Source organism: Phalacrocorax carbo, chromosome 2 (assembly GCF_963921805.1).
Source record: "Phalacrocorax carbo chromosome 2, bPhaCar2.1, whole genome shotgun sequence".
Classification (NCBI taxonomy): Eukaryota; Metazoa; Chordata; class Aves; order Suliformes; family Phalacrocoracidae; genus Phalacrocorax; species Phalacrocorax carbo.
The window spans coordinates 141,549,349-141,565,879 of NC_087514.1; the positions used below are offsets into that span (position 1 = coordinate 141,549,349).

General features: G+C 42.2%; 1 protein-coding gene across 2 annotated transcripts in view; it reads left to right on the forward strand.

The window, feature by feature from the left end:
• Positions 1-16,531, forward strand: part of CALCR (calcitonin receptor) — a 182,388-nt gene that overhangs the window by 141,981 nt on the left and 23,876 nt on the right. For both annotated transcript variants that reach the window (XM_064444612.1, XM_064444613.1), the window contains exons 8-9: positions 11,329-11,482; positions 16,469-16,529. In XM_064444612.1, coding sequence (XP_064300682.1) covers positions 11,329-11,482; positions 16,469-16,529 — 215 coding nt within the window. The remainder of the gene's footprint in view (positions 1-11,328; positions 11,483-16,468; positions 16,530-16,531) is intronic.

Consider the following 16,531-nt stretch of genomic DNA (forward strand, 5'->3'; position numbering starts at 1 on the left):
TTTAATACTCAAATCTGATGGGGGTAAAGGTACAGCTAATGACTGGAGGGATAGCTCTGCTAATGAGAAACTGAATAATTGATCAGCTCCACGGGCAACAATATAAATATGCTTGTAGATGGGACTAAGTTTGGTCACAAATCAGTAGTAGCTCAGTAATTAGAAACTCATCCAGAAAAGCTTTAAGAGATCTTATTGCGTTTGTATCACGTTCCTGTTCTAGTAGAGGTAGCATCTGCTCTCTCCTTTCTCCAGGGTCTTCTGTAGCCCCTTCATTTTTCTTGTGCTAGTTTCTCCTTTTCTTCTGGCACTGTATGGTGTGAAATTTTCAATTTCAATTGCAGTTTTATAGAGTCCATAGCAAGGGCCAGTGCTCTACTGAGAGCTCCTGGGAGGCCTGTGTGGGCTTCCATGCTTGGCCATGGTATATCAGAGAGTAAGGACCCAGCACCCATTCAGGCATGCTCCAGTCTTACTGTCAAGCCCCAGCTCTCTGCCACACAGCATATTTAAGCCTTAATGTAGAATAATCTGTACCCCTCTTGCAGCAGAGCTGGTAAGGGAGAACCCAATGCAATCCATGTTTTATTACAAGCACCATGATCTCATTTTCTTAGCAAGGACAGATAAAGCATGGGGTGGGCTGAGATTGACACAGTCCTTTTTACTAGCAGTATCTTTAACTCAGCTCTTGCTGAGGTGAAAAGTGCCTTGGATGTGGGGTATGATAACACTGAAGCTTGTTCTTGCCTCCATGTGTAGATGTAGATATATTTTAAAGATCCTGAGCTAGTTTGCCACTCTAGCTGATGGTTCAGCATGCACTCTCTGCCTCTAAAAGAACCAGCAGCACAAGCATTTCACTATCACTGAAAAGTTGCTATTACTGTAGGCATGATGTGGGATAACAAAGGGCACTAGATTTATCTGTACTGCCTGAAGCCCATCTCCTGGTAGGAAGCAAGCCTTCAGGAGAAACCACTAAGCTGGTTCCCATGGAATATTATTAGTGAGACCAAGAGAAAGTGAGAAAGCAAGCACAGAAGCTGGTGTCCACTAGCATGGTCTTTAAAGCAAGGCCATGGTGGTAGTAGTATTAAAAAGTTGGTATCCCGTGGACACTAGAACACTATAAATAACCTCACCATTGACCAATTCAAGTGAAAACCATGACTATTTACGTGTATTAGGTTTTACTCCTTATCACTGTAAAACAATGGAAATTAGAAGTTGAGCTGTGTGGGAAGATGAAGAGTGTATAAAGCATAGTTACTGTGAGTTATGGGGTTACAATACTGTTTACTTTCCCTGTTCTCAAAGGAACAGACAGGGAATGAGAGCCAGGAAAACAAAGGATATTCACGGGATTTCAGGAACAGTGTTAATTATAGGTCTGGTTACCATATAAGTGTTACATTCCTTGTCTTTTGTTGCTTTCACTTCTGATGTAACCTGGCAGAGCCAGGGGCAGGGTTAAAACATATTTTTCCTAAATGAGGGGCCCATAGCTGATACCAGTGAAAACAAATTGCAAAAATGCTACCCTGTGTGACTTGTGTGTACCTTAGTAGTCCCAGCAGTCCCCATGGTGCAGCCTCCACTGGAAGCAGCAACGGTGGAGTTCCACAGAGGAGAAGGGTCCTTTGATCCTCTGAGTTGTTTCATGTATTATGCTCAGGGAAGAGCTTCAGGAGGCTCAATTCTTGTTAAATTAATTTGATTCTTTATTAATGGAACTATTTCCAGAGCTTTCCTGTCACTCTCAAAGCACCTCCAAAAGTCTTTCATCTTGGTACATCTGTTCCTCAGTCCTGTTTCCACTAGATTACTTACAGGGGCCTCCACAAACAGATTAGCACCAGAGAGATGACTAAAAGCTATTCTAGAGTATCATAAGTAATCAAAGACCAGACTTCCAGCAGAGAATTACTGGCCAGTGCCTAGTGGTTATGTCTCCTGGGTCTTCTCTCAAGGTCATGCCTCTCATCCCTCCTATTTCCCCTGTGTCAGATACTTGTCTTAGCTTTAGATTTCAGCAGTAAAGCAGAGAAAAGCCTGTATTTGAGTGGCACAAGTTCTTTCCTGACATAGCAAATATTATACCAGGACAGGAGAGTCACAGACTGTCTTTTGAATCAGGAACCAGTGTAGTCACTAACATCTTTCTAAGATCCATTTAATGTTTTTAACACAAAAAGCATGCCACTGGTGGTTGGGAAATCAATAGGAAGAGAGGAAGAACAGGAAGGCTTGGGTCTAATGCTCAGGTTTAGAGTTAAACTGTCCCAGCTATGGAGCATTTCAGAATTGGACTACAAAGCACCATATCACATTTCTAAGGTTCAGAGGTGCAATGGCTAAGCCTGAGAGGTGCAGGCAAGCACAGTGCTTGATGTGCACGTGTCTACATGGGGGTCACCTCAGGAGACAACAAGGAAAGGAAATTCCTGCTCTATCTGCCTCTGCCCTCATCCACAAAACAGGACCGACACATGGCAAGGACAGTGCCTTCTGCTGCCATTGCATTTCTCTAGTATCAGCACAATTGCACTTCTCAGGGTATAATTCTTTGCTTCCTAACAGCATTTGTTGTCTGGACTCCCCCTTACCAGCCACAGGGATAGGAAAATAAGCAGTACTATGCAGGATGCCCAGGGGTGGGATCTCCTGCTCTCTGCGTCTGACACCCAGGCACAGCTGGTGTGGGATCACTGACAATATCCTATGCCTGTGAGCAAAGGGCAGTGTGACCTTCCCTGGAGGCAGAGAATGACTGTGACTCCAGTTCAGGAACATGTGTTCACCTTTAAGAGGATGAGTTTGTTTTATGCTGGTGAATCATTTGCAAATGAAGTTTCTGCCAGCAGTAAGCTCATGGGCAGTGACAGGACTGTCCTGCACCAGTTTTACTCTCGTTGAAAATACTGTGTTGCACTGGCGTAACACTGTGGTAATCCAGACGTAAAGCAGAATCTTTTCTTCCATCCTAGGAAAGATAAAGTCTTCCCCATCCCACGAGGTTCAGTGAGATTTATGCAGGTTAAGGGACGTTGTGAATTCAGAACTAGCCAATATTCGAAGATTTCTCACAAATTTTCAGGCTGGAATAATATCTGCATTCATTTTAAGACAGATCTGTCAGGGTCTAAATGGCATGAAACAGAGCAGTAATTCCCATCATTTTTCCCAAGGTCTTTATATTCTTGTTTATATTCTCAGAACTCTCAGGGTAATGGAGGAAACAAAGCACCATGTAATCCTGGTGGTGTCAGATTCACTGATCTGATGTGGCGTACCATGCCCAGAATATGAAGTACAGATGATTAAAGGACATTCACAGCATTCACAAATGACACTTCTGTGAAGAGTATTTGTGGTTTATGTGGAACAACTGAATCTGGGCTGCACAGTCGTCAGTCAGTCGCCATCTCTGAGAAAGATCTGAGCTTTCTCAACAACATTTTTATGGTTGTTTTCTCAATGGGAAGGCACCATCAAATTAACAGCTACCATCAGGAGAGGATAAAAGAGGTTTTAGAGTCTAAGAACAAGTATTTAATTTAGGACAGATTTCCTCATCTTAATTTCAGTTGTTTGCTCTTCTTTTAAAGCAGTATCTATTAGTAGGCTCAGGTTTCTCAGAATTGTTGCAACGTCACAAAGGGAGAGATGACAGCTCTCATGTAGCTCAGTCCCAAGGTATTTCATGTCAAAATAACCCAGGCTTTATCAGATCCTGTAGATGGTATTTCAGCAGTGTGATCCCTACATGCAGCCTCTTACACAGGAGGCAGAGTGCCATTTCCTCCAGAATTGTGATTCCAGAAAGGACTTTCTACTGCAAAATGCATTATTGTCCCGAAGCAGAAGTCATCAGGTCCCAGGGCTTGTTCCCAGGTTTTCAGGCTACATCTTTTCTGCTCTGGTGAAGAAGACCTGCACCCTCAGCCACAGCAAGGATGGAGGCCAAATATCTGGCACAGAGGCCAAACTGCAGATTTAAATGTCTGAGGAAAATATCATTTCACCTGTCATTCTGCCTAATCATTATGCACCTGCACGATCCCTGGACTCTGAAGCTTTTCTGTTGTGGCAGTGAAAAGTGAGCACTCCCAGGACAGCTGTTTTCAAAACTGGCAAACTTTCAGCATCCCCTGTCTTGCTGTAATCGACTGCAGTTCTCCTGTCTGGCCACAGTGGCAGTTTGCAGCCACTGGGATTTTTCTATAAGCTTTTATTTAAAGCACATGCTGCCTGTATGTGCAAAATGAGTGAATCCACTCTAGATTTGCTAAAATTCATGACATGCCAGAACTGCTGCTGAAGAAAGGTGTACTTATTTTACCCTCAGAACTGAGCTGTAGTGATCCTTGAAAGGCTGTTAGTCTTTCCTGGTGTGGAATTGTGCTTGACTGAGTTCTGACACTAACTCAATTCTCTATGATTTACTGAGGCTTTTTACTACTTTTCCCTTTGGTTTTCCTCACAACAGGGGAGAGGTTTGTAACCAGAAAGTTAAGATAACCTTAAAACATAAGGTGGGACCTGGGTGACCATAAATTTCTATCAATTGCACTGTGTCTTATGCATCTCAGAGACTAAAAGGTGAATAGATGATATGTCATTAGCCCCTAAAAATGCAGGCATGGAAAAATGTCAAGTTGTGTCTTCTAAAATGTCAGATCAACAAGTACAAATGCTAACAGTTGCCTTTTTGGTGGATTTTGTGCTACGCTGCACGGACATGACATGCCCTAATGAACCTGCACTTTCCCCACAAGGCCTCCTACATGAACAGCACATTTAAGCATCTTAGGTTTTGATATTTCTCTGGGAGTATAAAACAATTATGTTTAGAAAATTTGCTGTTGTAGAAGCAACTAATAATTCAAGATAATTCAAATTCAACTTGAGGTTCCTCTCCAAGATTTCCTTAGCATGTGTCTTTAAAATGATCTACCTAAAATGTGAGAAATTTGAGTGTGAATTGGTCAGAAATTAGATTTTTCAAAATCCCTTAAAGGATGCACATTTCCAAAAGGAATTACCCTCAGAACAACAGACCATAATGTTTCCAAAACACAATATTCTCCCTGATACTGTGCCACCACAGCTATTTTCCTCACTGAGATTTGTCTGATTAAATGGCAGTGCTATCAGTGCAGGCAGCTGTGTCTGAGTCCAGGAGACTATTCTCACTCATACCTGGCTAAAACAGCTCAGGTGAATTAAATGCAGAGTGCTTATTTCTCTCCAGGGACTACTTCAGTCTACACATCTATACAGTGAAGTCAGGCATCCAGGTTAGCAGAGATGAATGTAATCCGCGCTATTTCATTGCCTTTCAGTGACTTTTGTGCAGACTTGTATTATTGCCCATTTTCGGTCATGACCCAGCCACCCTGCTCCTCTTGAAGGTATTTAAGACTAAACAGAAGTAGCCAGAGACAGAAAAGTAATAAATGAAAGGGCATCAAAGTGGTGGAGGAGAGGTGCCTGGAATAACTGAAGCTCTTACGCCATTTCATTGTGGATTACCTCCCACAGCTGGGAGAACATGGTAGCAGACCTTATGAGCACTCTGACTCCATTTCCAGTCTAAGCAAACAGCAGGTTGAGTAGTTCCTGTACTATTTTTTTAGGCTACCCTGACTGCCCTTGTTTTCTCCTCCTTGGGGACCCTCTCTAACAGCCTCTTTGCCCTCTTCCATCAGTCAGGCTCATACTTACGATGCATTCCTGAAAAACTGTCTCCCTCTGGCAACCCCAGCTTAGAAACCAGGGTCATTGGGGGTTACCACGGTGCACTCCGCCAGCGAGGAGCCAGTGGCCACCATGCGCTTGCAGTGCTGGATGCGACACGGGAACCCACAGGAGCTCAGCCCAGCATGGTGCCTTGCGGAGTTCAGAGCTGCAGCCCCAGGAGAGCAATTGCTACGGCAGATGGGACAAAAGGATGTGTGAATGTAGCTGTATTAATTCTTGTCCAGAATGGCTAATTCTGGGCTGGCTGCTTTGTTATAGCGTAGACATGGACAGCGATGCTGTTTAAAATATCCCCTGTTGTTTAATTTCGTATTTTGCTTTCTTGTAACACAAAACCAAGGATCCCTCTGAGCAACTGTGGACATTTTGTTCTGTAAATGGTTTAAAAGTATATTAAAACATTAATCTTAGCCCAAGCTCCTGTGTGCCAGATTTCTGACTGGAACATAATTTAATGGATGACTCATAGTAGATTTATTGTATAATGGTATGACATTCTGATAGCCTGTGATTTACAGCTACAATACTTAGCACTGTCGTGCTTTGGAAAGTCCTTTTATTGCTTATTTGTGTATCATATGGATACTTGGAATTTAAGAATATTTTCATAGAATAGTGTTCTAATAGTCAGAAAGAAACCTGAACAAACAAACACGTAAGGCAGATCAGTAATCAAACTTCAAGCTACTCCTTTAAAATGCTAATTTAAGAATGTCTGAGAATATATTGTATTGCCTTCAAACTGAATTTGAATTGATCATGTTTGGCCTCTGCGGCAAGCAGTACAAACTCTCCTCAAAGAGAGTCCCTTGCTGCCGAGCACCAGGGAGGTTCACAGAGGTTCACAGGAACCAGACTAATAATGTCAAATATGTTTATTTCCCTTTAAATAAAGAAGTTCACAGCTGTACTGATGGCCCATATAACTGGCTTGGTTTAAAATCGATAACCTCGGTTGGCCCATTCTTAAAAATTTACTTGATATGTCAGCTGGGGCATTTCAATGGGTAGCAATAATTTGAAAAGAGAAGTTTTGTTATGCACACCAAGGGAATATCCACCCTCACTTTCCATAGGGAGGCTCTCTGGAGTTGGCAAGGACTGGTGTAAAACACAGACCTCCTAATTTGCCCATCTGAGTCCCTTCATTTGGGGAAGCATCGCGGGAACAAGGACACACAGGAATCTGTACAACTTTCCTATGCCAAAACTGAGTCAGTCCTTTTACTCTGAGTGAACTACTAGGAAGACCTGCTCAAAAACAATTAGCAGTTTATTTCACATTACTTTTTGTTATTATTGTTGAAGACAGTATTCTGGAATTTATGTAGTCTGTGTATTTTGGTTTGATTTGCCCTGATGGGTAGTGGTGGCAATTAATGTTGCAGCTTCCTGTCCATAAGTTAATAACTGATAACCAAGGAGACCCTTACAGAGAAATGACAAGTATGTGTGATGAGGGGCTGCTGGATCAGCTGAAGAGAGTGGCATGCCAATTACATTACTGCGCAATTGCAGGGTTCTGCATAGACAGATGAACCTTTGGGACTCCTTTGGCAGGCCCGGAACATTAACAGTATTTATAGTACTCCAATATATCCTGCAAAATATCATAGACACCAGTTCTAGCTCCTTCTTGTGAAAGGATAATAAATTATTTTATTTCTTCTCTGTGAAATGGTTCCAGCATCTTTTTGAAGTGCTTTCATTACATGTTGCAGCTGAGGAGTTCACAAGATTTACATGACTCTTAGCAAGGTTTACAAGGAAGAAGAATATGATTGACTGTATCCCTACTGACCCCTTTTGCCTCTGAGCAGTTAGCCAGAATTTAAGGCCACAGGTTGCTTTCGTGAGGAAGGAAAATTAACAATAAAGGAGATTTTTTTTTCTCAGGTGCTCTTCTGCAGATCTGTAAAGAATTTTGCTCAGCTCTTGTGTTCACCAGTGCAATGAGAACACGTAGCAGGAGGCAGCATCCTTGCTCACAGATCGAGTTACTCGCCAGGTTGTAGTCTGACAAAAAAAGGCTTAATTCTCAGCCATCCTCCCAGAGTCACAAAGGAGCTGCTTTCTTAGGTGGTTACCTGACTTGGGGGGCTTTCCTGGTAACTGTATCACACTTTCCCTTGCTACACAGCCGCCAACCTGTGCAGTGCAATGATGTCTGTCTCCAGGCTCTTGAAAAGAGGAGCATTTGTTTATTCCTTTTTTTAGGAGACAGGCACACCAGCCTGAGCAGCAGTTACTGGGCTGCTCTAGAATGGACCAGCTATTTCCTCTCAGCCTGCCCTGCTGCTGAATTGAAACCCACTAGCTTCAGTCACCTGCACACCCATAGGCTGAGAGCTCATGACATTTTACTCTCCCTCATAGTATGGAGGTGCTGTGATAATCCTTTGAGTCCTGGATTTGACTGTGCTGCATATTGTAAAGGACACAACAAGGACAGAGCCTCTGCCTCAAAGAACTTGAACAAAACTTATCTTCAGCAGATGGCAAAACCCCTAGGCATGTGTTTTATCTCAAAATTAACAATCAGTCAGTTATCAAGCATGGAATTTGTGGAAGATTTGCTTCTGTATCATCTTGCAGTTTTATTTTACTTGTTTCTGCAGGAATAAACACTTCATAAAACTTACTAGTTCTCCAGTTTTCCCGGCTAAGACTAATGTATACTGAGATGTTGGTTACATTTGTCATGTTTTATTTGTACCATGCATGAATCTAGTTCTCATCAGTAACAGTAACCTGTGCTGGCCTAAGGAAAACACTCTCTTTTTATTGTAGGAATATATTTCTACTGCATCACTTAGCCACAGATTAAATGTGCTGCACTGTTACCTCATCCAAAGCAAAGACTGACTTTTGCTGTGGTTTGATTGATATGAATTTAGCATAATTCATCGCAAAGTATTGTTGTGCTTAAACTCTTTATGCTAACTTTTTCAGATTCATTCTCAGATTAATGTGGTTAGTATGATTAATGTGCTATGGATCTAAGTACTAATCAGACCCATCCTTCATGCTTTGCCAATAGTATTCTTACTTCTTTAACTTGCTGCATAGGAAGTGATTAAATTCCTTGAGTCATGAGCTGTCTGCATGGCCATTACTCTGAAAGATAGCTATATGATTTCATTTTTAAAGCCACAAGTGATAGTTCACAGGGAGGGTACAGGAAAAAATAATGTTGAGGAAATGAAGTAAATGAAGTTTAGGTATGTAGTTCTCAGGCAGTGTGCTTCCTCTGTGTGCATTGGAACTACAGATAAAAGTTCCAGCAAAGGCTGACTCAGTTCAAATGGAAGGTATATTTGGTCAGTCTCTGCTCAGAGGGTCGGTGAGCCGTGCAAACAGCTGGCAAAGAGAAGCAAGGATACTCTGTAGTGATCTCCCTTTCTGTTCGGCAATATAAAATGCTATAAGCATTAAGTTAAAATTAAAGATTTGAGAACATACTGTGGATTTTGTTGCAGAACTCAGGCTGTGCTCTGCTCCCCTCCAGCTGCTGGGGTGCAGCACAAGACCATTCCCAGAGCTCCGGTGGCTGTATGGAAAGCTGGGGTGACTTCGGCACTGGCAGGAGCAGGACCAGCCTGTGTGCAAAATGCAGGCACCCCAAGTCACTCCCACCAGATCCATTGGGGAAGCAATCCCTTGAGCTCTCAGGTCAGCCCCCTGACCTGCAGCTCCTCAGAGGAGACCCCCACAGGGGAGCATTGGGCTGGCCCAGATCAAACCTGGGACACAGTGGATTTTATCAAACCCACCTGGAAAACTGCTGTAATGGCTCAGAAAGTTTGCTGACTTTTTAGAGGACGGGGTAGCCGGCTGATGTCTGGGAGGGTGCCACCTGCATGGATGTGCAGCCTTTGGGAAGCACCTGTCAGTCAAGTCAGCCCTTGTGGGGATGGCTGATCGATAAAGGGAGAATGGAGAAAGGCCAGACGCCAGCTGGGAGGCTGCATCGAGCACAATCGAAGGAACAAGACAAGAAACATATTGACCTAGACCTGTGAAAAACAGTCCAAGGATGATTTAAGAACCTTAGGGAACACATTTGCCAACAGTAAAAGGAGCAAATACTTCTTCCTTTTTCTTTTTCTTTTTTTTCTTAACCTTTTCAAACCACTATACAACCCTTTTTTGGCATACTTGGTAAGAACTGTTCAGATGTGATGTGGAAAGAAGATGTGACTGCCTGCTCTGTCCTGTGCAGTGAGCAGAAAAAACGAATCACCAAAAATAAAAAACAGTCCTTCAAGATAATCCTCTCAGAATCCTGTATCCTAACCTATTCTTTCATGAGCACCAAGCTGAACTGTAAATATTGAAACAGAACTAAATGCACATGTTTGGGCAGTTGCTTTGGGAATGCTTCTCGGCAGCAGTAGGTGGTGCACTGGATGGCTAACAAGCTTTTCTGGTCCAGAGGGGCAGTCTGAGTCCGCCAGAATATACAGTCCTCTACCTGCTGAACTGCCCAAATGTCTCTTTAAAGAGACAAGTAAATCCTGAAGACATCTCTTACAGTCCAGGTAGTCAGCTGGGAAAATTTCTGCAGAAGTTAAGAGGAAGGAGGATTTTCCTGTGGCCACAGATGACAACTGTCACTTTACCATTGCTGCTGTGACCTCAGATTTCTGGGAGCATGTGGTGCTCCCCCAGGTGCAGTAGGTGTCTGCCAGCACAGCAATGCCCTCCCACTCCTCCTGGCCCTCCTGGGTGCTGGTGGCATGGAAGCCCATGTGGCTGGATAGACCTGAGATACTCTCAGAAGAGGAACAGCATCATCCTGCACCAGCTGGCTCTCTGGTAGTGGACAGAACGCACTTCCCTCTACCGTCTTCCCACTGCTTCCCAGCATCTCAAAGCCACAGTCTTTTGCCAAGGTCTATGTCTGCAACCTCATCTGAACCACAGGCAGGAGCCACTTCCCAACTTCTCCAGATCTGTTTAGCTCCATGTGTCACTTTGTTATCTGGACAAAATAAAGTAAAGCTGTCTTCTTGCAAAGAGGCAAAGCCAGTATCCCTGGTATCCTTGGTACCCTACTGAAAAAAAATCTCTGCTGCCAACAGCACTTGCCCTTCCCAAAGGTCTGAGTTCAGAGCTGGGTGCAGTTTAAAGAGCGAGTGACTCCGACTCAGTGGGAGAGCTGAACAAACCTGAGAAGTGTTTGATCAAAAGTAAAAGAGATCACCCAAACTGGAGCCCTACGTTACTATCTTCTTCACAGCCTTTCTTGTACGCCTAAAGCAAGTTGCTGTTTCAGTTCTAAATACATTAGGTTTTGAAGGGGAATTTTTGTTACGTAGTACTTTTTGGAGCATTGTTATCACACATTTTTTTTCTATTTTGTGAGGGCTGTTTGTTCCATTCGTCTCATTTATAAAAGTTTAAAATCCCTGTCACTGATAGGTGCTGAAGAAACCCAGCAAGAGCTGGGGATATTTTTTTCCACTTTGTTTCCTTACAGCCTAGCAGTAACGTTTGTCTTTGCCTGCTTAAATGCAAAGTGCTGGTCAAGTGTGTGACATTATCTCATTTGTCTAACAGGTAAGCTGCAAAGTGCTGCAATTCTTTCATCAGTACATGCTGGGCTGCAACTACTTCTGGATGCTCTGCGAAGGCATTTATCTTCACACATTGATTGTGGTGGCAGTGTTTGCTGAAGAACAGCGTTTGCACTGGTATTACCTCTTGGGCTGGGGTATGTATGTTATAATTTGTAGCAAGATGGTCAATTCTTTCAGATGTTTTAATTCTTCTAGCACTTATACACATGAATTGTTGTATTTATACCATTAAATCATCACTTAAGATTGAATTCTTGGGTCCTAAATTTGAGTGCATTTATTTGGATTGGCCTAGAGACTTAAAAAAAAAGCAGAAGTCAGTATTCATTATTTGCTGCATCTTGGGATTTGTTGAAATAAACGCTTAAGTTTTGTTAAGCAAAGCTTTGGGAGAGAAATATATTTCTATCCAAACAAAAGTTGACTTTTTTGTCATTTTATATGCAAAAATATTCATCTGTGACAGTACCTATAAAAGTATATTTTTTCTGGAGTGAGGAAGAGGAAAAATCAGTATCTATGTCTCCCAAAGTGAAAAAACACAGCATGCAGAAAGAGGAACCAGAATTTCTCTGGAAGTTAATCCAGTATCAGATACATATTTTGGCAGATGTTGTTTTAAAGGAGAAGATTCCATTTTAGCCACACAGGAGTAGATAGTGGCTCTGCTGTCAAGGCTGACTTTGGCTACCAACAGTAATCTCTAAAGCATTTCAGAGAAACATACGGATGTCAATAAGCAAATCACAATGATATTCTATGAGAGAGGTTACAAACCTGGACACTGTGGATTCAAATTTTATGGAGTTGCATGCGTATTGCCCAAGGAACCATGACTAGGTCTGGTCCTTCACCTACAAATATACAGATCTGCTCACTAAGGGATCCCTTGCCTTTTAATTAGTAGCAACAGCTGATATTTATCCTTTGGACTGTCCGGTCCAATAAAAGGCCATATAAATACAACCAATGTATTACAGTGGAGTGCAATCTCTTTCATATTTAAATCACTATTTTAAATCCAGTCCACATCAGTGTTGGCAGAAAATCATTATCAAGAGCTTTTTCCCAGTTTGGGAACCATGAACCTCTGGCCTCATTCCAGTTTCTGGTGAGCCAGTCCCCATATCTTGAAACCACTGGTGCAGCTAAGCAGCAAATGATGGACCTTTATCCATCATCCCACTGCACTTAGGGATGTTCACTTGTATTCATCTCTTGCAATCCCAGTCCGAAGCAGATAGAATGCGCTGCTTGAACAGATCAAAATTAGAAAAACAACACAGTTCTGAATGTTCTGAAGAACTTCAAAACTCTGACTTCAACCACTAGTTAGGCATCCAATATCAGGTCCTAAAGAGGCAGTAACAGCAAAGTGGAAAGTTGTTCTTCCCCTATTTGGATTTTCATTTAAGAGCCTGGTAATTTACTTTCCTCTTATGTTTAAGACTTAGTGTTTTCTGGATTCTTACATTGGATACCTAGAAAATTAACATGATTTTCTAGTTTATATGGATTGTAGTGCCAGATAACAGTTTCCAGGCAAGTAAGAACTCACCTCTCATCTTTTTTTTTTTTTTTTTCTTTTTAATGATTATGCCATCATGCACTCTTTTTTCATATGAGAATGGCATCTTTTCTGAGAAGAGAGGGACTTGTGATCTTGGAATTAAAAGTATGTGGAACATCATCAGCTCTTAAATGAAGACAACCTTACTGAAGGACCCTAAATTGAATTGAGGTTTCTAGACTTTGTCAATCTAAATAGCTGAGCCCTCTTGGAGCAAGCAACTGTGCTATCACAAAGTTTTCATAGTTCAGAATATTTGAACATACAAAGTCTGATAGAGCTCCCCTTTTGAAATGGCAGCCCTATGTGAAGAGTCGTTTTAAATGTTTCCTTCCACATAAGGCTTTTTCCATTTTCATGTCTTGAGGTACATAAGCCTTCCCAAAATAGTGTCATTCCATATCCAACTATGCAAGACGAAAATGGTCGTAAACTTTTTTTTTCAGGTGACGTTCAATTTAGGCAGTGCAATTTAATGCAACTGTGACAGCTAGCCTGCAGTGAAAGCTTTTGACCTAGCTGTAATATTGCTGAAAACAGCACTAGCAACATGGTGGTTAATTCAGTAAGTTATCAGACAAGATACTCATCAGTATCTGCAGCACTGCCCAAAAAATAAATAGGGTGGTGGTTGTGGTAGTAGGGTGATGCTATCTTGAGAAGCAAAATGTTATTAAAAATGGACACAACTCTTGGCTATGAAGTCTGTGGCCTTTTTAATGAAACTTGATTAATACTTTCACAAAACAAGTAAATCTTAGCACCTTCTAAGGTAGAAATCATTCATAGCAAAATGATCTAATTAGGACTATCTGTCCACCGCTTAAGTTTGCATATAACTGTGTAATTCCACTGATTCCAGAAGCAGTAGTCACACAGTCTAACTTTAAACATCTGGCTATGTCAATCAATGGAGAGAGATACATTTCTCCAAAGGGCAATGCAGAGCAACGAGAGCAGGTTGTGCTCTGAATTACAGTTCAAAAGATCAAGGTAAATGTACAACACAAAATGAAGTTACTCATTATTCATTCTTATAACTAATCCTTATGCAAGAAGATCTAGATTATTTTATTTGGAAAAATCACTAATGATATTTGTAAAATAGCTTTATAAAAAAATTAAAAATCTGAGCAAATATAAAACACTTTTACAAAAGGTTTGAAATGATTGAATGGAATCTGACATGGACAGAATTATTTCAAGTCTGATGCCTTCAGGTGACCCATTCTCTGGGAACTGCTGCTGGGGATGTAATTTCTCATTTGTTACGGTTTCACTGGGTCTGGAAATCACCCTTATGCAGGGCAAGGAAACAGCACCAAGTGTGTACATCCAGCTATAGTCCACTCTGGCTGCTTCAGGCAGCTTCATCCACATAAAAGTGAAAAGGAATCATTTATTTGGACAGTGCTGAAACAGTGCGCCTTCCAAATTCAACTGGAAATACAATTAAGCATAATTGCCAGTTTGTGCCATAAAGGACCTGGCATGACCTGAAGGGGTATGTCACACTTTTTCCTGGGATGGCTGGGGTAAGACCTTTTCTACATTACTCACTGCTCACTACTTGTTGGTGGGACGCCTGGACTGATACATGTTGTGCCACCAAGACCCAACAGACCTTGGTGCTCCACTTCTCATTAACTCTCTGCCTTTTGGCCCTTTACAAGAGAAGAGCAACATCTAGCCCTAGAAGAGCCCATCCAGCCTGCAGCTGGAAATTTGAGCCGTAGAGAGTCATGAGCTTTTTGCCCTGTAACTGACTAATGAAAACTTTCCGTTGCGTTCTTCAGATTTGCTTGTGTGTTTGTTGAGCCAAATATTCTAGGCTAATGCATTTAGCAGAAGAAACAAGGTCCCTTGGCATCATGTGGAGTGCTCTACTCCTGATACTCCAGGCCAGAGCTTTCAGATGAATAATTTTTGCTTTTACAGAAAGGCCCCTTAAAAATTGCATTTCAGTCTGCCAGCAAAACTGGCCCAGACTTGCTCCATTTCCAAATCAAAAGGATTTTCTCCAGCTGTCAATGCCATAAGCTCACCCTGAGGTCAGAAGCTCCTCTCTTTCTATTCTGAGCTTTTGTTGTTCTACCATGCTTCGTCACCCCCAAAAAAAGGCATTCTGCATCCAGAGGCCAAGTACTCATTTTCTACAATATACAAAGGAGAAGGCAATCCAATTTATTCTCCCACAGCTGCATTGTCCTCCCAAGGTAAACTACAGTAAGAATATTTTTTGGCAACAGAGTAAGTACCTGTTGCTTAAAGATACCTGGAGACATCAGTGTGTCCTATTTACATGCTTTTTTGACCTTATTCTCACTCCAGCATTGACTGGCCTGTGCTCTGAGGTAAGACTTCCCCAGAATTTGTCTAAGGATTCTCTGTCTCTTCTAAAACTGTTTATGAAATCACTAACAGCCAAAGTAACAAGGACCCACATTCTTCCTACTGTGACTACTCACAGTATCAGCAGGACTTTTTCACACATTCTTATCTATAATTATAGAATACCTAAAGCTCAGAAGAAATGTCCATGGTTTATAGGTAACAGGGAGTAGTAACACCAAAGGTGTCCCCAAAGCTCTCTGCACAGAACAGACAAGGTAGTAGATCATTTTCCCACTGGCCAGCTGTCTCTATGTGCAAGGCTGTACAAACTGGGGTCAGTTTTATAGTACAGACTCCCCAGTTCCAGGTTTCTAACCTATTGGAGAGGGACACAACATACAAGCAAGCTGAAGAAAGATGGATGTGAACGGACCAAACTGTCACTCTTAATGTCAGGCTGGAAATAAGAATTAGAGGCTTCCAGTTTGTTAAGCATGACATGTTCCCAAGCCTTTGGCCCGGTGCAAATTTGCTCACAAATTTGGAGGTGTCTACCCTGAGGCTTCACAGAAGAGTCAGGAGATGTAAATTTATGGCATCCACAGCTCCATTCCCTGCTGAGATAAAGCTGCCTAAGGTGGGCTTGGCTGCAGAGAGGCTGGGAACTTGCAGAAGATATCACAAATCACCATCCCAAGAAAAACCCTCCTGGCTCCAAATATTTTCTCCTGCCATAGGCTCCAAAATTGCAACTCCCCACTTTGTTGTTTATTGCTCCATAATCTGGCATGTGAGTTAATGTGTCTTTCTTGCTCAGCAGTGATTTACGTGGTTTTAACAAGTGTCCCTCATTTCCTGAGGGAATACTCTGCTGAGAACCGAATGATCCCTGCATCCCACGCTGCCTGTTCACACCCTTCCCTGCACAAGCCGCAGCAGCAGAGGGGAGCCTGGCAGCAGCTTTGCGATGCCCCAGGAGAGCATGGCCTGTCAGCTTTGCTTCTCCTCTTGGCCTGCCTTGGACTTTATTCCCTTTTGCATCTCATCATTGAGGTAATGCTAGGGCCCTGAGTGCAATGGAATTGCACTTCTTTCCTGAAAGCTGTGATTTCACATACATGTGTTTTGTGGACAAGACTTATTACTGTGTGTGACACATTATGAAATCCAAGTTAAAAAAAATACCAAGACTGACCTATAACTTCAATCTTTTCAGGGTTCCCTTTAGTGCCAGCATCTATTCATGCTGTTGCAAGAGCCAGGTACTTCAATGACAAGT